Here is a 21,445-nt window from a genome sequence, read left to right on the forward strand (position 1 = left end):
CCAAATGACCTCCTATTCTTCTCCCACCGGCTCTAATTCATGTCACTGGGCCTGAGGCAGAACACAAATATATGAAAAATCATATTTCTGATATTACATGAATCACTAAATCAGAGCATCCTAAATCATAGCCTATAGCTATTCCCATTTATTTTCTGGTTCTTTTTTCCTTTCCATCCACTTCTCTCATTCTTTGTTTTTCTCCAAAATAACTTTGTTTATGATAAAAGCTAACACCTGTACCATCAGCAATTTTTAGCAAAAGTGCAACAAATTAATCTGAACAAAAATGAAAACATCTTTAAAGTATTTCTTATACCAACAGTAATAACATACAATTTACATGCAAGTACAGGACTGCACTGTCAGTCCCCAGGCTGTTTTCGATCTGTGCGGTTACACGAAAGATGCCAACATTCTGATAGATGTGCCTGATTCCATCTTCTGTTGAGCTGAGATTGGCATATGACACAGCACTACCATCTCCAAAATCCACACGGATTATTGATCTTTGAATATCACCCTAAATAGGAGAATTTAAAAAAATGAGATTAATAAAAATGATACAAAATTGGGGACAATTTCAATATTTGATATTGTTGTCCATTAATTTTACTGGGTGGATAGGCTGCTTCAGCTGCAACTGTCTCTAGTTTGGAAGTAGAAATCTAAGTTCACAAGGTACCGTCTGCTTTGTTTCCAGGGCCCAGTAAAATCCTTAAAATTAAAGGAAGAAGTAAAATATTTAAAGACACAGAACACTTGTCAGTGGAGAGAAAGCAGTCTTCTTATTTCAATATGGGGACTTTCTATCTTCTTAAATTTTAAAGTCAAAGTAGTTTATTTTGGTCACTGATCAGCCTTATTTAACATAAAACATGGGAATAAAATAAGATAAAAAGATAAAATAAGTAAAACAAAATGGAATAAAAGATAAATTGAACACAGCCAGCATGAATGAAACTTTCCTAGCTCTTGTAAACCACTTTGAACAGTGAGATTCTTAAAAAAAAAGGCTTCAGTGAAAAGCCCATCATAAATATGGCTAGAAATATATAAACAAGAGGGTTAACCAGTACTGTTATTACTAAATTTGAAGGAAGTTTAATCAAGTCAAACTGCTCTTAATGAGTTCCTATCGAATGTTGTTGGCTATTAAACAAAACTTAGCAAGATTATAAGACAGTCTTCATTCTGGTCAGCTAAAACATAATTGAAACAACAATAATCAGTACAACCTGGATAGTGAGCTAATTAAGGTGCTCAAAAAGGAAACATTAAAATCTGGCCAAAGATGACTTTCCTTTGTCATATTTATATATATATAACAGAGAGAGACAGAGAGGTTTTTACGTCTTTTTAGTTTTGTGTGCCACCCAGAGTCCACTGGAGTTGGACAGCCAATGCATTTAAATAAATAAATATAAATAAATTAAAAAGTGAAAATTTTATTGAGGAACTTCACATATGGCAGTGTGCCTGTGTGCATGCACACACATGTTGTGGATGAGAGAGGCAGATACATTTTTCTACTGTAATGTCCTTATAAATATTTGAAAATGATCATTCTATCCCTCCTTCATTACAAGCAGCATAGTTCTGTCTGTGTTTAACTGGAAGCAAATCTCAATTTTAGTCTCAGTTAAAGGTGCAAAGAACTGATTGCTATTTTTTGCCAACTTAAGTTATGCAGAAACAAATACTGAAACATCTCTCTCTAGAGAAAACATTTTCTCTGGCGTTACCAACAGAGAAATAAGGAGTTTCCACATGCCCCAAAACAGGTTCTTTCTCAGATGAAGGTGGTCAAAACTGGCACATTTAAGTCTGGTGCAGAGATTAAAACTAAATGTTCAAATGATTTTGGCTATTGGAATACTATCACAAAATGTACAAACTTGCTTTTGTTGGTTTAAGTATATGCAAACTTAATTTGAAAAAAAGAATGAAAAGATATGATACATGGATTTTTATCTTTCAGTGTATGAAAATAAATTCTTTAAAATGTGATGAATTAATAAACAAGGTTGATAGACACTTGGAAGACATTGAAATAGATTGTGGAGACTTCATTAAAGATAATGCAAAATATCTCCAAATATATGTCTCTTTTTTATTTTAGTAAAATCTGTTAGACCAAATTTATGCTGAGTTTATATTGCTACCTGAAGGGGGAAAAGTCATTTATAAGCTCAGCACAAGGTGGCCTTCTGATTCTTACCAAGATTTCCTGCTGGGAAGAATGGCATCTTCCTGTCTAATTAGAGTAGACCCACATCTGCTACTCACAAAGTTTCTTTCATGGGAAGAATTCAATTGGTTCTGAAAGTTCCTTTTTCATGATAATTGCTTAAATTGTTTGAACTGAAAACGCTTTCTGCTCATTAAGTACAATTCAGGCTCTAGCACATTTCTGAAAAGGGCACATCAAAAAGCTGACATTTAAATATCTGAGGCACAAGGACAAGTAAGCAAAAGCGATAGTGTGCAACCAGTGAGAGAGAGATTTTTCTGCCAAAAATGAAATAACTCAGTGAAAACAGAGGAGGGGCAGAGAAAAAGAGTCTTCTGTTCTAAGCAGCAAGTTCTTAAGCTATATTGTTCCCACACATATTTTCCTGTGCTCTGAGGAACATACTTTCTATAGAATGAAGGTTATTACTTATGCAGTACACACATGTTGAGGTACATATATTTATATTACATTAGAGAGATAGAGAGATAGCTTTCTCCTTAGATTAAGCGATTCCTTTGATCACTAAGCTAAATCTCACTGCATTAAGTGAACAGTGCAGATTCAAGTGAATTTCTCAACTTACTCTGAACTTTTAAACTAATTTCTGGCAATTGGCTTGATCTGGTTCCCAAGAATGTATATATGACTGAATATGTATGCATACTGCTTGCATAACCAAGCTAGTGAGAATGCTTAAATAGAGAGTTGGAATGGATTTTGTATTTAATGAAATAGCTAAGAGTGGAACAACTAATGACTTTACCACAGAGGCACAATTTACTGCATCTTTGTCTTTCAATCCTCCATGTTGTAAGTGGTTGGTTCTGACCCTTGATCAAGTAAATATATCTGCAGACTGATTCTCTTTGGTCTGTATTATTTTGGTCAAGATACAACCATTTCCACAACACATGAAACAAAGGACACACTTCCACAGGCACTGTCTCCACTCCCTAATGAAAAGCGCTTTGAGGCCAGCTGTGCCATGGTCTTCATTCCTGCTGACCTCAGAACATTGAGAACAGGCAGGGCACAGCTGAGTTCACCAGTACTTCTGCACAGCCATGAGTAGTACACAGAAGAAAGCACAAAAATGACATCCATTCAGGATCGCAGCTTCTGAGTTATGACAACTCATGAAATACAAAAATACCCCTGCACTGATTATCATTCCTCCTGCATATTCATTCCTATTGGAAACAGTGTTGGTAGGCTGATGTGAAAATTCAGCAGTCAGGTGATTTCTTCAGAAGCTGCACTCAGGGGTGTAGGACATATTCCATGTAAGCTGCTTATACCAAGAGAGAAAATTAAGAAGAGGAATGTAATGGCGGGGGGGGGGGGGGAGAGGTACATATTCCACACATAAAAGGTGGTAGATTGGGCTCTCTGACTCCCCCAGTCTAAATCCTCAATCTTCCCACAACTGTGGTAAGGCCCTATTTGATAATGCTACTAGCAGCCATTTTATCCCAAGGAAATCTTTCTGTGCCCAGATTTACTCAGGAGGATGCAAGTGGCAGTCTCCCTCATTCATTACTTCCATAGCTGACTGACAGTGTATATCAATGTTTCTCAACCTTGGCGACTTTAAGGTACATGGACTTCAATTCCCAAATTCCCCAGTCAGCATGTTGGCTGGGGAATTTTGGGAGTTGAAGTCCACATATCTTAAAGTTACCAAGGGTGAAAAACACTGGTGTATATGCTCAGACTGGAATACTTTCCAGAATAAAAATCACTGATTCATTAAAAAATCTAAGTATATGTTATGTATATAACGTTAAAGAACAGGAAGTGAGTTGAAAGAAAACAAAAGGAGAAAGGAAAAGAGAATGAATACTTCTGAAGAGGCTGAATTCACTCCTTGTTTCTACAACACAAAGAGACAAATGCAGACACAAAGAACAAATTCACTATACTTCAATTTATAGTCCATAAAATGAAATCAGTATTCTAATGTGCATCCTAGTTTCCACTACTCCCTAGATTGCTGTATAATTTCCTAATCTCTAAACCAGATTTTTGTGGGTGGGAGCTTTTTGTACCTAGCTTTTCAGCCATCTCTGAGAAGAAAAAAAATCCAAGGAGAACTAAGGACAATACACAGAAATCTATTTGAGAAGAAATCTTGCCACTCACTGATTAGAATTTGATTTTTGCAGGCTTCAGATATCCCTGCCTGTTTATCTGGATTGAGAGGTCAGGTGTGATTGGACTGGATTGATTGATCAGACAAAGGTTATCCTTTAGGTCCTTTAGTGTCTGAACCTATTAGGAACCAAATCACTACAATGGACCTGACTAGCACCTGAATGGAAGGATTAAGACTGGTTGTTAACTTTAAATTCCATGAACAGTTTTGAGTTCAGTCAGTGGGAGGGTGGGTGACACAAAAGTTTCTGTGAATTGGAAAACCAGCCTTCACCATGTCCCACAGAGCTCTTAGTGCCTCACAGTAAAAAAAAAAAAAGTAATTTAGTTTCCGCTACAACTAAACTGGACATAAATCACCTCAGTGCCCAGCCTAAATTATGCTATAAGAACATGGACATCTACAGAGGCTTTCAATCTAATGCAGAATCTTTGTGTGTAAGTGTCCAAATTCTAAAAGTCTTGTAGATTTTAATCTTATTTATATGAATGACAGCATGAGGTACTGAGAAAATTACTGTCATAAAACAAAATAATAAAAATCTGGTAAAAATAGATGGACTTTTATAACTGAAACCTATAATGAGGATTTTTATCATACAGTTCAAGAAATTACAAATTATCCATGTTTTTCATTTTTCCCCATCCATTCATCGCAGTGATAGATGAAATGTTTGACTGGAAGGTCTTCTGACATCACTGAATGGTTAAAAAAGAAGGTGGTAAAGTGAATTTATTTTTATCACAGGTTTTGATATTTAAACAAAAAAGCTAAACCTCAAGCACATATCAATTACCTTATGTAACATTATCATTTCTTTATCTTCTTGAGATTATTTTCTACAACAACCAATAGTCCCCAAATATTCTCTGAAATATTCTCTGAAATATTCTGCATTCAAATGTTCAGCATATTCTCCAGATGCTTTCTCTGGGTAGGGCTGGGAATGATCCTATCAGTCACTCTGTAAATAAATGGATTAGTGGACTGCTCCCATATAAGGCAATGACAAGGTATCTATACCAGACTCCCAACTGTTTATGTTTTAATGGTTGTTTTGCTTTCATTGTGCTGGACAGAAAGTTGGTTTAGTCTGATTTTGGATCTTCCTCAGATGTTATCTGGGTGGCTTTAAATCTTGCAAAGTGATTTTAGGAAGTCCTTTTTCTAGTGTTGAACACTATTCGTTTCTTTCTTGTTCTCTGAAACATCATCATTTTTATGGCTATTTAGGGAGCTGCAAAGAAATCTTGTGCGATTCCAATCATTTTAGGAGAGTCAAGATGTGGTTTCTGATTAATAAACAGAAGCATCTAGAACTGATCATTTCACTTTGCAGAGGTTCAGGAAAATGCCCATAGCATTTTAAAAGAAGCAGTTACAGGTCTTGGACAAAGTATGTTACTATGTTATAAAATATTAAAAGGCAGTATGTAATTATGAATATATTCCAGGGTTTTCAAGATCTGTATTATTTGTGCTACAAAACTTGCATTATGTAGTATCTCCAAGGAATACACCAACATATGAAATTAAGGATCCTACTTAACACTCTCCCAAATCCAGTAGAGTTGCATTATCTCAAAATATATCCCACAATCCTTGAAATCTGTAATGTGTATACAAGTGTGTAGCGCATATACCCAGTATAGCATCTTACTGAATACTCTCAAACCTGCATTAGTGCATCTTTTCAAAAACTATCCCAATGTTTTGTGCAACTCTTGTTCAATCTCATTCCCTCCACCTTACACACTGCCAGAATTATGCTATAATGGAATATCCATTAAAGATTCAATTTAACACTAGAACATTGAAGCTTAGCAGTTTTCTCTCAAAATCTGTACCAAGATATGGCTCATCAATTTGAAAGATCAGGACAATACTTTCCACTCATGGGAAAGTTATTATTCCAGGCATGAAAGTAAGATGAGTTTCTGCTGGTTTGCCATTTTTATTCCTTTTGTTTGACAAATTTGTCAGCATAGTCCTAGTGAAGACTCCTTTTTCCATGTTTGCCTGATGATCATGGATACTTAGCTGCATTCTTCTTCCAGTTTCCCTGATTCTTCATATATGATTCAGATATAATAGCCTGACAGGCTTACCAAACATCATTACATACCTTGATTACATCCTCTGCATTTTGCTGCTTAAGAGATGATATTGCTAATTTTAATCATTCTAATGAGGATGATATCCTCAAACAGTCAATTTCAATCTCACTGAAGAGGCTGCAAGCATGATTTTCATTTTCGGTAAAGTGCTGGGATTTATAAGTAAATCAAAGTATTAGAACAATGAGATGCAACTCAAATTTTATAAAATTGAGTCCCAAGCATCACATTCCACTTGGAAGTCTTTAGTTGTGCAGTGACTTGTCATCTCTTTATCCTTGCAGATGTTTAAAATAAAGTTTTAATTGGCCTTTGTATCAGGCAGTTGTTGCTTCTCCTTGATTGTCTTCCAGAGTGGAATTCTCCATTATTTGCTTTATGTTCTCTGTGTGGATATTAAAATTTTTACCTATGCTGAAGATGCAGTGTTGATGGCAATAATTCTTGTTCTTGTTGTGGAAGAGTTTTTTATTAAATTTAGGTTATGGGTGCTTTTAATTTTTGGCAGTGATTAAAAGTATATGTGTCTAATTAAAATTAAGTCCCATTAGGTTGAATGGGGTTTATTTCCAGATAAGTAGATTCAGAATTACAATCTAAATGCATTTAACTCCATCTTTACTATGTAAAATAGTTCCAGCTATAAACTGTATGTCCCTTCAGTGAAACTCAGGTCATTCAAAAACTGTTACTTGAAAACTAGCAGTATTAAAAGTTATTTTGCTGCTCGTCCATAATATTATTTCTAATCCACCTTTTCTGAGATGGCAAATCTATTATACAAACAAGGCTTCCAGTTGCATAAATGGGTCTCTTCCTCCTTTACACACCCAGATAGCTCCAGATAGTCCATTTTTTTACTTCCATACATTCATAGTGTTCCATAGACCTTATGCCATCAAATAGCATAAGAATTAATAGACACAAGATAAGAACCCTTGGCTATCTTCTTGAAAGGGATCTTTCTTCCATTTAAGAAAGCTTTTTTTTCTTTCCTTTTCCCCCTTTAATCTTCCTACAGTAGCATTAAACAGGGTTATCTGAAATAGTCAAAGTCACAAAGATTCCTACCAACACCACTTTAATCTAGACAGATTTTTTGGATGGTGGACAAATACCACATACTAACTGCAAAATGAGATGTTCTAGAAACCTGTGTTTTTCAAATGCTGTACATGTTAGTTTTGCCATTTGTTTTGCAACATTAGCCCAGGTATTCTTACAGCAAAGTGTCAGTGAGGGCAGAGATACAAACAGCAAACAAGACAGGCCATGAAGGAAAGAATCAAGCCTTGTTTATAATAGGATGATAGACCAGATGTACAGCTCAAATTTGTCAAGACACTAATCAGTTAAATCACACTGGTTAATTAATTCTGTTCAGTCCCATTCATTTTCTTCTAAATGATTCTGACTCAGAAACCCCAGTGGAGAACATGTTAAACAGACCATACCTCTTCCAGCTGCACCATGAAGGTAACATTATGCCCTTGTTCTGATGTCAGTGTGCCATCTGATGTGACAACTCGAAGTCCTCGCGGGGCTTTGCCAGGACACTGCTGCGGCTTGGCTGTGTACTGCTCACGCACACCGTCTGTGCAGTTATTAGACACGACCTTTCTGTACCTGTGAAAAGAAGAGCAAAGAACCCTGAAGACAATAGCTACAAGCTGTTTGTTTCTAATGATAGCTCCTTTTCTAGACCATCTCTGTCACATGTCAGATATTTAAAACCACTGAATCATGAAGCAGTATAAATTGACTTGGTACAGAAATTTAGGCACATGTTATGCTCTGATATTGAATAGAAGAACTAACACACTAGTTGACAGGGATACCAGCACTGGCAAATGTGTATGGTGCTGTTTTATCACAACATAGTAGCTAGTAATAATTGCCACTACTATGCTGTGCAAAATGATCTCACAAAGGTAATGAAGGATCAAGATTTCAGTTTTATAACTCAGAATAAACTTTTACCTGCCAAATGTTGTGATAAGAAATGTATAGAGTCATAGACAGCACTGGTAAATCTGAATGGCTCTTCCCTATTTGTTGAGGGACAGACTAAATCTACCATTTTGGACAACTTGAAAAGTTTTGTGATATTATTGTCATCAATAAATCATAATTATATTTTTTATAGTTTTCTTATAATCCTAACTCAGCTTTTTGTTTTTAAATAAACTCAAGAGATAAAGAAAACCACAGACCGATGATTAATATGGTAGTGGGTTCACCATGACAGTTGATAATCCTGAGAAATGGAATTTTACAATTTTGACTACTTACCCAGTGCTATTGAGATAACTCTGACCAAGACTGCAGTCTTTTGACAAAGATGATGGGTTATACCAAAAAGCAGGCAAACAATGGCCATTGCTGTGGCGCTCAAATCCATAGTCACTGGTTCGGGAGAAAGAAATATCATTTTGATGATGTGCAAATGGCCAATTGCAGTGGAAACACATAATTTCCAGAGATAAATTGACAGTAAATCTGCATATAAATAAAACCTTATTGATCTCTCTCTCAAATACATGCACTTATTACATACAGTATGCACATACAGCCAAGTTTCTTGCAATAGCTTTGGCTTACAGAAGCCAGGTGATATCCTCTTCTCATTATTACTTGTTTCAGAGATTTTTTGTTTTATTTTGGAGGGGGGGGGGTTGTTCTGAATTTTCAATTTTATATCTGTGTTTTATTGGTCTGAGACTGTAAATAATTAAGTAAGTAAATAAGTAAGTAAGGAGAGGAAGGTGATCTTCCCTCATTTTATCCCCACAACAACCCAGTGAGATAGACTGTACTAAGAGAGAATGCCTAGCCCAAGAGTGTCTGGTGACTATATGGGATTTGCACCAAGGTCTCTTTCTTCATTCCAAACCATTGCAAATGAATATGTCAGTTCCATTGGACAAGTCTTTTGCACTGCTCTCATTAAATTTCCTTTCTTGACATGCAATTGTAACAGTCTGTATAACTCTTAGCCAAACATACTATATTCTAAAACCAAGTCTCACCAATTTAGGTTATGATAGTTTATTATATATCAATAATGTATTCAGAATTTTTCCTGTTCTGTTGTAAGGTATTCTTTTACTATAGATATCAGAAACTGCATCTACAGTATGTCATATGTGAACAAGATATATATATATTTATTTATTTATTTATTTGTTTGTTTGTTTTTATTTATTTATTTTCAGACTTGTATGCCACCCATCTCCCCCAACGGGTGACTCTGGGCGGCTCACAATAATAAAAAAGAAGAAAAAACACAGGTCTCTCCAGACATGGATACAATCTATAAATAATTAAAAAACATATATTAAAAATGCCCTAAAACTTCCTATGATTTTAGCCCTAAAAAACCTGTAAGATGCTGGGGGGGGGGGATATGTATGCTACAATGAGCTGATAAATTATCTCTGTAAAATAATTATCTGTGGTTATAAGAGAGGGAAGCATTTCCTTTACAGCAATAGATAAAAAAATCCAGGTTTTTGTTTTGCTTCTTAAAAATGTGTAATATTCCTGAGCTTTTTCTGTAGTATACTGACAGTAGAAAGATGGTTAGCTGATTTGCAAATGTTTATTACTTATTCAACTTGATGCAAACTATTTTTAAAGTATTCTTACTAAAGGAACCATAAAAAGAATATTTGATCATTCAACCAGTGATAAAACTCATTTTAATATTCTAGAAGAGAGCAAATATTTATATATGAATGATGCTTTCTCTGTAATCTGATTGTCAACAAACTATAATGCTTGTAGTGCCAAACTCATGTATTAATATAATTAAAAAGTGATAACACTGCATCCATATCAAAGGTTCAGGTATTTAGTAAAAAAAAATCTACAAAATACACAGCAAAGAAAATACAAAGCATGATTTCATCTAACACAAGTGATTTATGCTTATATGCTACCTGTGCTTTGTTTTATAGGTGAAGGTTTTTAGGTGGTTTATCTGAATTTATAGTTTATACTTATATACTTTAGACAAACAGTATTTATATTTTCAGAAGAATAGTAGCAATGTTTAAGCCTTTCTAGGGACTGCATTATTTGTTTTGTTGGGCTTGAATCTATTAAAAAGGGTGAACACAGGCTGAATCCTTCAGCTAGAGCAACTGCCTTCCCAGTTTTATATCAGCAATTCTAGGACCATTGTCTGAGTATATATGTTAACATGTATGGATAATCTGTTAAGGGAGTTCAGGCTACCTCTGTTCTCTTCCACTGATAGCAAAAAAACACTGATAACATGTTTATTCTGTAAGATCTTTGTGAATGACTGTTGGGTCCAATTTTAAGTGGGTTGGTTGCAGTCTGTTTCATTACCGGATCAGTGGCAGATTAATGATACGAACTGTGTTTTGTTGGGCCTGTTTAAATGGGTGCTTCAGTATGATGCAGGTACTATGCCTCTATGAGTTCTGCTTTGGTTTGGAACATCATTCCAAATCAAAATAATGGAAATAATGGATTCTTCCATTTTCTAACAACCATTTCTCTTAGTTGACCTAGAGTTTTACAACAGTAATCACAGTACCATGGAAGTCCCAAAGGTTTTTTTTCAAGTCCTCTTGGTGTCTTCAGTGTAGGCAGAGCAGTATCAAAAATGCAAAAATGTAGTTACTTTATTTGTCTTGTGTGGCCTTGCATATCTGCTTTCCAGGAACTAAATCCAAACTTGCACATATGAAAGTCATAGGCACAAAAGGACTTCTCCTCCCTCTCCCATTCTGCCTATAATCTCTTTTATCCCTATGGAGAAATTTTGGTGTTGTACGGGAGTGGAGGAAGAATTCAGTTGCCCTGAGGAAATTACATTTCCCAATATCTACAGTACTTGGATCATAGTTGTGGCATCATTATGAGAGAAACAAAGAGCAGCCTAATGAGTACTCCTTGCTGGTAACCAGTACTGTTGATAGGTAGGCAGGAGCAGGGCTAGTTCCCAGACTTAGGGAAAGAATTGGAAAAGGCATGATGGATTAACAGAGCTGTCTACACCAGAGCATACTATAGATATCAAGGTTTAAAACTGTGCATGATGTTATATATATTATATTCTGACCCAAGCTAGCAGTCAGGGATCTTCCTCATTACCTGTAATTATCCTTCTGACATTAGTAGTGTTTCTGTCCATACATAAATATTTTTATTTGCTACATTGTGGAATGAGGCTCTTTTACTCTGTTATTCTATTATTATTATTATTATTATTATTATTATTATTATTATTATTATTATTATTTAAATGTTTCAACCGCCCATCTCCCCCCAATGGGGGAACTCTGGCAAATTCACAACAAACATTAGAACATAAAATATATAAATCCATAAAACCTTAATTTTAAACATTACTAAAAAGAAGGATAGACTTTTTACTACTTTTACTACTAGTATTAGTACTGCCTTTGTATTGAGTGCTTAAAATATTCAAAACGTTCATATCCGTAATCCAGGAAGCTTATTCAAACCACTTCAGTAAGCTTTTCAATCATTCCTTTAGGATAAGTCAATTCTGCTATCTCGTCTCACCTCCCCCCCACCCCCCATATATCCCTTTCTATCAGGAAAGAAAAAAAGAGTTTGAGAGACAGTGCACTGTGTCTCCCTTCATGTTTCCTTGTGGTTTTATTTGCAAAAGAACTAGGCTGAAGTGAGTTATCTCAATTCATAACTCAATCTTTGCTCTCAAGCTATATGTAAGAAGAACAAATCTGTGTCTTTAAATACAGATCAATTCCAATCATATAGAACAGTTTAATTTTAAGAGTGGAAAGGCTGCATGGCATTATCTGCTGGATTTTTTTTTCTACACTGGGCTTTTCTGCACTCCATCTGTTTCCTCACTTTCATTTTTTTGATTTCATTTTTTGCTTGCATTTTGAAGCAATCTGGGTGGAAGAAATGTGTCTGGAGAATTGGGCCATAGAGATGAAAGATACAGATAGGTACAAGGGGAAAAATCCATATTTATCACCTATGCTACCTTTTTACCAATGTTCAGTGCTCACCTGCTCCACTCTATATAGATGTAGTTTTACGTATAGATCTGACTTTAAAGTACATGGACTTGTTTCCACCATGAAACCAGCTGTATGTCCGAGGAAATAAATTATGTCACTCTCTGTACCTCAATGGCAGTGTAAGAGCACACACGAACACACAAACATGCTGCTGAGAAATGTCACCAGCAGCTCCTTTGCATCTCATTATAAAGGCATTAGCATCTTTCCTTCACCTTGCAGACCTGTGATCTAATGAATTTGTTGTTTCCTTTCTGTTGCATACAGAGCACTGATGATAGCGACAAATTGCTGCCTACCTCTAGGCGCAACATGGTGCCTACCATCAACTAGAGCAGCAGAGGATGAAAATGACTATTAAAATCTGTACAGGGGAGTGGAGCGCATCCAGAGCGGCCACATTACATCCAAGCATCTGGTATTTGCAAGGCATATTTTGATTTTCATTTTGTAACAGGTTGAAACCAACTTATACATTATATGCTTCTCTGTGTGTGTGTATGTGTGTGTGTGAGAGAGAGAGAGAGAGTGTGTGTGTATTTACTATAGGCCCTGCTATTCAGGGAAGACAGTCAGGAGCAGAGACTCGGTGGCTGTGAAAAGACTGAAGCCTTTCCCAAGCCTCGCTGTCAGATTTTCCTAGGCATGTGGTTTTAAATCTACACTGAAACCATATCTGAAATTTCACAGGGATAGGAGACAATCTTCACATCTTCTTTGCACACTCTGTTCCCAGTGAAAACATCCCCATCTACATCAATATTTCGCATACAGCTTAGCATTTTATCACTGTATCATTACATCCTGAAAAGTATATCCACTTTGTTCAATGGAGATTCATTCCAAGATAGGAATATTTAGTGTTTCAGATTCATAAAGATATTGCAAACAACTTTCTCGATTCTGAATGGAGTTTCTTCAAAGCTGTCTTGATCATCTCATGACCATTTGTTCAGCAACCTTTCAAAATTACAACGGTGCTGAAAAAATGGACTTACAATCCATGCCCGAAGTTACGGCCACTACAGCACCCCACCATCATGTGATTAAAATTCAGGCGCTTGGCAGTCTGCCCACACTGCAACTCCCCCCATGCACCTATTCCCCCCCACCCCCACCCCAGGGATCTATTCCCTTTTGGCTGCCCTGCACAGTGGCACTCGTCAGCAGCAGTGCTGGGGCTGGAGCTGAACTAGAGGCCTAGGACCTTCAGCAGTCTCAGCCAACTTCCACTGCCTCCAGGCCTCTAATTCAGCCCCAGCACTGCCGCTGCCACTGAGAAATGCTGCCTCAAGTGCCACATTGTGGCCAGCCACCCCAGCACCATTGCGCAAAGTCCCAGTTGCCCCCACCACCCTGCACTCACAGGTCCAGCTGATTTTCCCTGTTTTCCTCCCCCTGCTGATGAGGTACACCTGGCCTGACCCTACTGTATGGAAGGCAGCTGCTGGCCACACCAGGCCTTCTTCCCAAAGCTGCTCACACCATTCTCCAAGCCACTTGTACCATTCCTTCTCCCAGTCACGTGCCCCATTCTCACAATCCTTCGGAAACTTTTTGGTCTTCCCCAAGTCTTGTGAGAACAGACACACTAATATATTACATTACTACATCAAAATACTCCTCCTGGGACAATGCCTAGAAGCCCGGCAGCACAGTTATAACAACAACTTTTTGTAGTATTGGCACAAGCAGCTATGAACAACTCAGCTTTTTGCATAGGGCAACTTTTGATGGTGGGTGGGGTCACATTCACCTGTTTTTGTTTTTGTTTTTTTGGAATTCTCTCAAGCCTAGAGGCATTAAGAGATGTTACTGCTTTAACGGATTTTACCAATGACTCATGGGAGGGAATGTTCTTTCACTTTGGATCTTCTCCAGAACCAAAACCATGGACAAACCAGAGGAGAATGACCTGTATCTTTTAGGTGTAACCAATGCAACCCAATGTATATATTTCACTAACCTTAGGAATCATAAACACCCACTGCCTTCCAACTCTTCTGTTTTTACCTGTGAAAAGATCTACATTTCCTATGCCTCCGCCCCTTTATTTTTACTTAAAGGTTATGTGAGCATGAAGCTTATACTCATCTCCCAGCCTACAGTTGGGATGGGCGTCTTATGCTATTGGGTGCTTGACCTTTCTGTATGCCTTGCCTCTCATGCAAGTAAACCCATCAACACACCTTAAACAGGAACTATCATCTGATTGTGAGAGCGATGTGGCACTCTTATCCAAAACAGAAACCATGACTAACATTTTCCTTGGTGGTGGTCCTTGCAGTAAACAAAAGAACTTACATGGACCTAAGAAAGGTGGCCTGCATCCTAGCTAAAAGTGTCAACCTTCCTCATTGCAGCTCTAACTGAAGAAATTATCTATATCAGGACTGCAGTCATCCAAAACCATGTGGCTATTGACTATCTACTATTAAGGGCAGGACACAGCTGTGAATCCTTTCAAGGTCTTTGTTTTAACCTAACCAACAGTGAGAACTACACTGAAGCAAAACTAGCCAAGCTCAAAATTCTAGCCTCTCACATCTCCAAAAATCCAAGGGATGCATCTGGTTGTGGCTCACATCTTGGTTACCTGGATTGGTATCCTAGAGAAGGAAAATGGTTCAAATCTTGCTGTTGGTATTATTTGCCTATATATTAATTTCTTCAATCTTTCAATGTGTTAAATCTGTTTTCTTGAAATATTGTAGCTCCATGCCAATTGGACAGCAAACCTATTGGCAAGCATATATGAAAAAACCTGTAATTCTCTGAGTGGGTAATGAGTGATCCTTACTTGTGGCATCTCCTGTTTAACTTGATGCCAATGTGTGAAACTAGGCTGAAGCTTCCATAACCTAAAGGTGAACCAGGCATGTAAGCAGAGGGAACAAAAAGCCAGGAATCTTGTCTAAAAGACCCCTTCAGGGAGGTGGGTATGAAGGAAACAAGTTGTTAAGGAAATAAAGGAAAAATGTCACCTGAAGTAGACAAAGGAAGCTGGGCCTGAGCACATGGGGGGAAAAAAAATCCAATCCCATCATAGCTATCAGACTTGTAAATTAACAAGGCAAGAGTAGCTGCCAGTCTTGTGAACCAACAAAGCAAGAACTTTTGGGGATACAAGGGGTCCTGAAGTGCGCCCACTCCTTGAGTTGTTTTTGGATCCAGACTTGGCACCTTCCAGCCCTCTAGCTAGTGCCTGGCAACCTAGTTGAGAAGGACGTGGGTAAGTGTGGATGTTCCTGTGAGAAAGAGCAAATGTACATGGTAACCGGTAAAGTTTTGCTGTTACTTAAATTCACTGGTTCTCTGTGTATTCCAGAGAGCCTTATGTGCCTCAGTGTTTGGTTGAAAGTGATTTGTGTGTGTCCCTAATTATTTCCTGGTTGTTAACCAGGGCTGTGTGTTTTGTCTGCTCTGGACCCACCTATCTGGAAAACCCAGGTAGAAAACAAGGGGGATCTGCATGCCTCAACAGGCTGTGACTGTGTGAGTGAGTGACCATAAGCCGAAGCTATGAGCTTGTGTAACATAAGCTAGACTTTGTTTAGGGGTATGTGTGTGGTTTTCCAACTTTTCCAATTTTTCATCCATGCCTTAACTTAATATCTCACTCAGATATGTATTCTAAAATTAGTTTTAAAAGAATGGGGAGGTAAAATAGACAATCTATATTAGAACATAAGATTAGGCCTTAATGAAATTCTAATAGAAGATAATATATTTAGCTCAGGGCTGAACTGTAGAGTCCTTGGTCCTCTCTGAGCTTGGTTGGTTGCTTGCTTGCAGATGTTTCATTACCCGACTAGATAACATCATCAGTGCTAGCGAGTGTGGGGTTTGCTTTCTGTTTATATACAGTAACTTGCTCACCCAGTGATGGTGGGGGTGTGGTTTTCTCCTTGGTAGTTCCTTGATTAGGGTATTGTATTCTGCTTGATTGTTTATCTGGTGTTAATCCCTGCTTATCTGGATGTTGGCTGCTGGAGACGATGTGTTCTGGTCATTTTGTTTCCTTCTTAGCATTTTTATTGTCTCTTTTGAATGGTGTGTAAATATGATTTATTTCTATGTTTCTGTTGATGGCTGATTTGTCTGTTTTCAGGAATTCCCTAGCGTTTTTGGATTTGGCTTGTTCTAGGATGCTCACAATTTCTCATTTGAAATTGTGGTTGAGTCTGTCCATGTGTTGTGAGATTAAGGAGTTTTCATTGGGTCTTCTGCCTGCTGGTTGGTGTTCATGGATGTGCTCTGCTAGTCTTCTGCCTGTCTGTCCTACAAAGTGGCTGTTACAGTCCTTACACTGTTTGCTGTAGATGGCTCCTGTTTTTTTTTTTTTTCTTCTTGGGTTACTGGGTCTTTGGTCTTAATGAAATTCTTTAGGATCACCATTCATCCTATTGTTTTACTTGAGGAAGAAATAAGAAAGAAAACTTCATTTCTTGTTGAAGAACAATGATGCACTATAGGTAGAGATGGGGAGAAGTGTGTTCAATTTGTGTTTAATATGAACCAACCCAATTTGCATGCACAAAATTGCTGTGTGCTCTGGATCACAATTATCCATTTGTTCAGCACTTCTCCAAACCCTGTAATGCGGTTATCTGATTTTAAAAAAATTGCATTAAAAATGGATGCCATGGAAAATTGCATTAAAAGTGAATACGCTAGAGAAAATAGACTTCATATTGCATGATCACAACAACGATGATGATGATGATAATAATGATGATGATGATGTATTAGCATGGTAATCTAGATTTATCTTTTTCTTCTTTAAAAAACAAAAAAACTTGATCTGCTGCTGGAATGATCCTGTTCATGCTGGAATAAAACCCAGGAAAATCTGGCAAAGAAATGCTTTAATAACACATATGTCACTGTGTAATCCATTTATTACTTAAATAAATACAGGCTGGTTTCTAGGCAGTTGCTAGGAAATATTATTTTTGGGGCTAAGTGCACCATTTCCATTGTGATAATCATTCCTGAAGCACTACTGCCCCCTAGCCGTAAAAAGTGGGCAATGCATACAAATCAAATAGCACTGACTCCCTTTCTTTCTTATCCCCCTAACACACACATTGTTTCATACACAATTCAGGGATTACTTATTCTGCTGCCACAGGAAACATACATACTTTCCCCAAAAATTAGTAACAAAGCTGAAAATAATTCAGACTTGTAGTTGCAATGGAAGGTTTAGTTTTGCTTTGATAATCAAGCATGATTCTTGATTTTTAAAAAAGTAGAGATTTTTAAAAAAGAAAAATTAATAGAATTTTAAATAATTTGCTTTTCCAACATAGTCATGACTCAAAAAAATCATAAAAACTTTGTTTTGGGTTATTTCCAGTTTGGGCAGAATTAAGAAAAAGAAGCGTGTGAGAAACATCTTATGGAAGCAGTTTGCTTAATTTTAAGAACATGATTGTAAATATTGTTGAGATGGGCTAAGAGATTTTACATTCCACTCTTCTTGAATTCTGATTTTTAATGGGCAGAACTTTAGTTGCTGTGCCTCTCTCAGGAACAGCATAATGCCAGAGATTCAGATGGCCTAGTGCAGGGTTCCTCAACCTTGGCAACTTTAAGATGGGTGGACTTCACCTCCCTTGCTGGCTGGGGAATTCTGGGAGTTGAAATCCACCTGTCTTAAAGTTGCCAAGGTTGAGGAACCCTGGCCTAGTGGCCCTCTGTAGGGCCCCAAAGATGTGGCCTTTCCCCATAGTCTCTCTATAATGGTTGGAAATTGAATGACTGTGGTTGGCATTGGTTACATTATATTTACTTTTCCATTCTTTTTTACCTTGTTAAATTTGCTTCTGGCTTTAATCCTATGTTAGTTGCCCAGATTTGCAATTTGTGAGTTGGGCAACCATTACATTGATTAAATACATAAACAACAAACAAATAAATAAACAGCCAGAATTAGTTTATGTGTAGCTTGCCAGAATGTTCAGTTCTTACAGTATGTTTTTTCTTTTGCCATAGCTTGCTACTGATACTATAAAACACTGCAGAACAATTGTCTACACAGGATTTAGCAAGTGAATGTAGGAAGTGTGGAGGATGAGTATAGTTTATAAGAAAGGCTGCAGTGAAACTAACAATGTTAAATGTGACTACAGTACTTGTCTAAATGGAGACCCAAGTCTGTAGGGTGCAAAGCCTATAACTGCATTTAGATGAATTAAGTTGCAATTACCTGCAACACTTTTTTGGTCAGCTGTGGAAGGGCTGGGGCTTGATGTTCCCTTCGTGCTGCCCTTTTTCAAGGCTTGGAGAATATTAATATATATCATTGCATCAAGATTACTTTTGTATTATTCTTCACTTATGCACAAGTGAATTGGTAACAGTATGTATACAATCACACTCTGGATTCTTGTAGTATTGTATGACTGTACAAAATGTATTTATGTCATGAAATCCTGTAGCCTGATACAACCATTTATGAAGTATATAGAGTATATAGTGTAACTTTACTGATCTAGGAGCGTGTGCTCCCGTGCTACCACATTAATTTAGAAAGAAAATTTCCCTTCTATCCATTCTGTAGAAAATCTCTGGGAGTTTCTGTCCCCTGGGTGGAAGTCATGCTATGCGCACACCTATAACTAAATCCATATAAGCTGTGATACTGCTCACTCTCCATTATTAAGTGCATTTGCAAGCGCAACTTACCAGTCAAAGTCTGCTTCTGTGCAAACACATGGCTCAGAGGACATGGCTCCAGCATACTTGCCTTGCATGCATTTCTTTTCGGACTTGCGCTTCTTGTAAGTCCTTTTGGCTCCCATGATGCATGCTTCTCCCTGAGTAAAGAAATGGGGAAAAATAACTTTCTCTGAATACCATAGTTATCAGATATATTTCTGCAAATTATAAATGTAAGCAGTTGGTGGTACACTTACACAAGAAGAAACAGTAGGGACATCCATATTTTTCTACTCTGAGAACCAATTTGCCACATATTCAGTGGCACAAAGACTATGGCGGTAGAACACCAACACCTTCATGGTAAAGAAACGAATGACTAACAGCAAAAAGTAACTAGATGAACCTGGATGTATCCTTTTCCCATTCCCATACCGGGGGGGGGGGGGGGAAATGAGACATAGCACACTTATATCAAGCATACAGAAAGAAACACAGGTTTTAGTAATCTGACCAAAACTCTGCTAAGCAAAAACTAAGAATCCAAATAATTTCTCTTTTTTTAAAAAAAGGAGCCTCAATCTTTCAAGACATGGCTGGGAGCTTTCTAATGTCAACTGACCATGAATGAGTCCTTTCTAACTCCAAGCTCTGGCTCAGTTTGCTATCCAAACTACTTGTCCTCACCTGGTTGTAAAGAAATGAGTTGATAAGGCCTAGAAATCCTACACTCTTGTGAGTTTATGACACCTAGATCTGATGAGGCTCTCCAAGTCTGAGAAGAGCGTCCCTTTCATATCCTTTTGCATTGATTGGCTGTAGCAGTTTTAGGTAGGTAAGCCCCCATCACACAGAAAATGTATCTGGATATTCACTAGCAGCCTCCTTTCAGTGCCTCTGAACTTGCCCTGTCCCCATCAACTGAACTTGAAAAAACAACCCTGTAGCTCCCTGAACAAGAAGGATTAAGATATTGGCAACAGCCAAATTAAAAAAAAAAAGAACCAATTCTTACTTAGTGCCACTAGCTAATATCACAGTGTGGCTGGGTTCTTTCAGAACTGAATGGGTATTTTGGTTTGCAAGAATGACAAGTGACACAGAGAAACCATGACACTGGAGACATTTATGCATTTTCTTTTTTTACTCTATACAGTGAACTATTCCAAGGCTACACATTTTAAAGAGAAGAATACAGTGTTTGCCACCCAAAAACTGAACTGATGCTGTAAGGCAGAATTACCATTTTATCTGGCCTTGGGACCATCCCCTGTTTCTAGTTTCTGTGCCTTCTTGTCTTTTAGCAGAGGTGGGGAGGGATTTACCACTCAGTTCACAAACAATGGAGTGTGGTGCTATTTTCCCCCCAATTTGTTTCAAGTTCTACCTTTCACCATAAATGTTTACTAATTGCAGTTGGAATGTATACATACCAACATATTACAGGAAGTTAATTCATTGATTTTGAAGCAATAAGTTAGCTTGATCTCAACTTTTTAATTAATTATTATAATGTTTCAGCTGAACTCCAGGTCAGACGTTTTACCTGGCTATGAAGCTGCCAAGGTCGGTAATCATCCTCGGCACACCGTCGATCAAAAATGGACTTGTAATCTACTTTCACCAACTGCCACTCAGAACGATGGCTGAAGTGTCCAAACACTCTGAATAAAACATTGAATTATTACAATAGAAGGAGACAATTATTTTAACAGATTGGTAAAATGAAATAAATATAATTCTATACAGATCTTACACATTATGTCCGTTAGTATAAAAAGGGACTTATTTAGTGTATAAAGGATTGTAGCCTAAATCATTAAAAAAATATATCATAATTTCTGCTTACTTTATACATTCAAAGTATAATTACAGTTTTCAAATGGTATTGTAGGTTACAGGTTTAATTATGAACATGGGTGGCTAGTATATATAGAGTAGGATTTATAGGAAGGAAGGAAATACAAGTATTATTGTTTCATTTATTTACAATATTTATAAATTACTGACTCCCAGGACTCCCAGTAGCAGTGACAGAAATGGTGATTATTCCTTTGGAACTGACTGCATGAAGTTGAGAAGCACCATTCTTAGGATCTGCACAAAGCCACTAAAGAAAAGATTGCACTAGAATCAAATTGAAGTAATCAGTGTAACACTGCATATTCTTTTTATATTGCTAGATTACAAATTATATCATATCTGAGTATTAGATTTT

General features: G+C 37.2%; 1 protein-coding gene across 3 annotated transcripts in view; it reads right to left on the bottom strand.

Moving 5' to 3' along the window:
* Positions 1–21,445, bottom strand: part of LOC103048882 (VPS10 domain-containing receptor SorCS1) — a 426,712-nt gene that overhangs the window by 42,142 nt on the left and 363,125 nt on the right. For all 3 annotated transcript variants that reach the window (XM_088131613.1, XM_088131614.1, XM_088131612.1), the window contains exons 15-19: positions 20,774–20,891; positions 19,255–19,385; positions 8,801–8,914; positions 7,963–8,134; positions 337–523 (exon numbers count right to left, since the gene is read on the bottom strand). In XM_088131613.1, coding sequence (XP_087987739.1) covers positions 337–523; positions 7,963–8,134; positions 8,801–8,914; positions 19,255–19,385; positions 20,774–20,891 — 722 coding nt within the window. The remainder of the gene's footprint in view (positions 1–336; positions 524–7,962; positions 8,135–8,800; positions 8,915–19,254; positions 19,386–20,773; positions 20,892–21,445) is intronic.

This window comes from Python bivittatus, unplaced genomic scaffold, assembly GCF_059951505.1.
Source record: "Python bivittatus isolate LINGU-HERP-01145 unplaced genomic scaffold, Pbiv_v1 ctg000980_np1212, whole genome shotgun sequence".
Taxonomy (NCBI): domain Eukaryota; kingdom Metazoa; phylum Chordata; class Lepidosauria; order Squamata; family Pythonidae; genus Python; species Python bivittatus.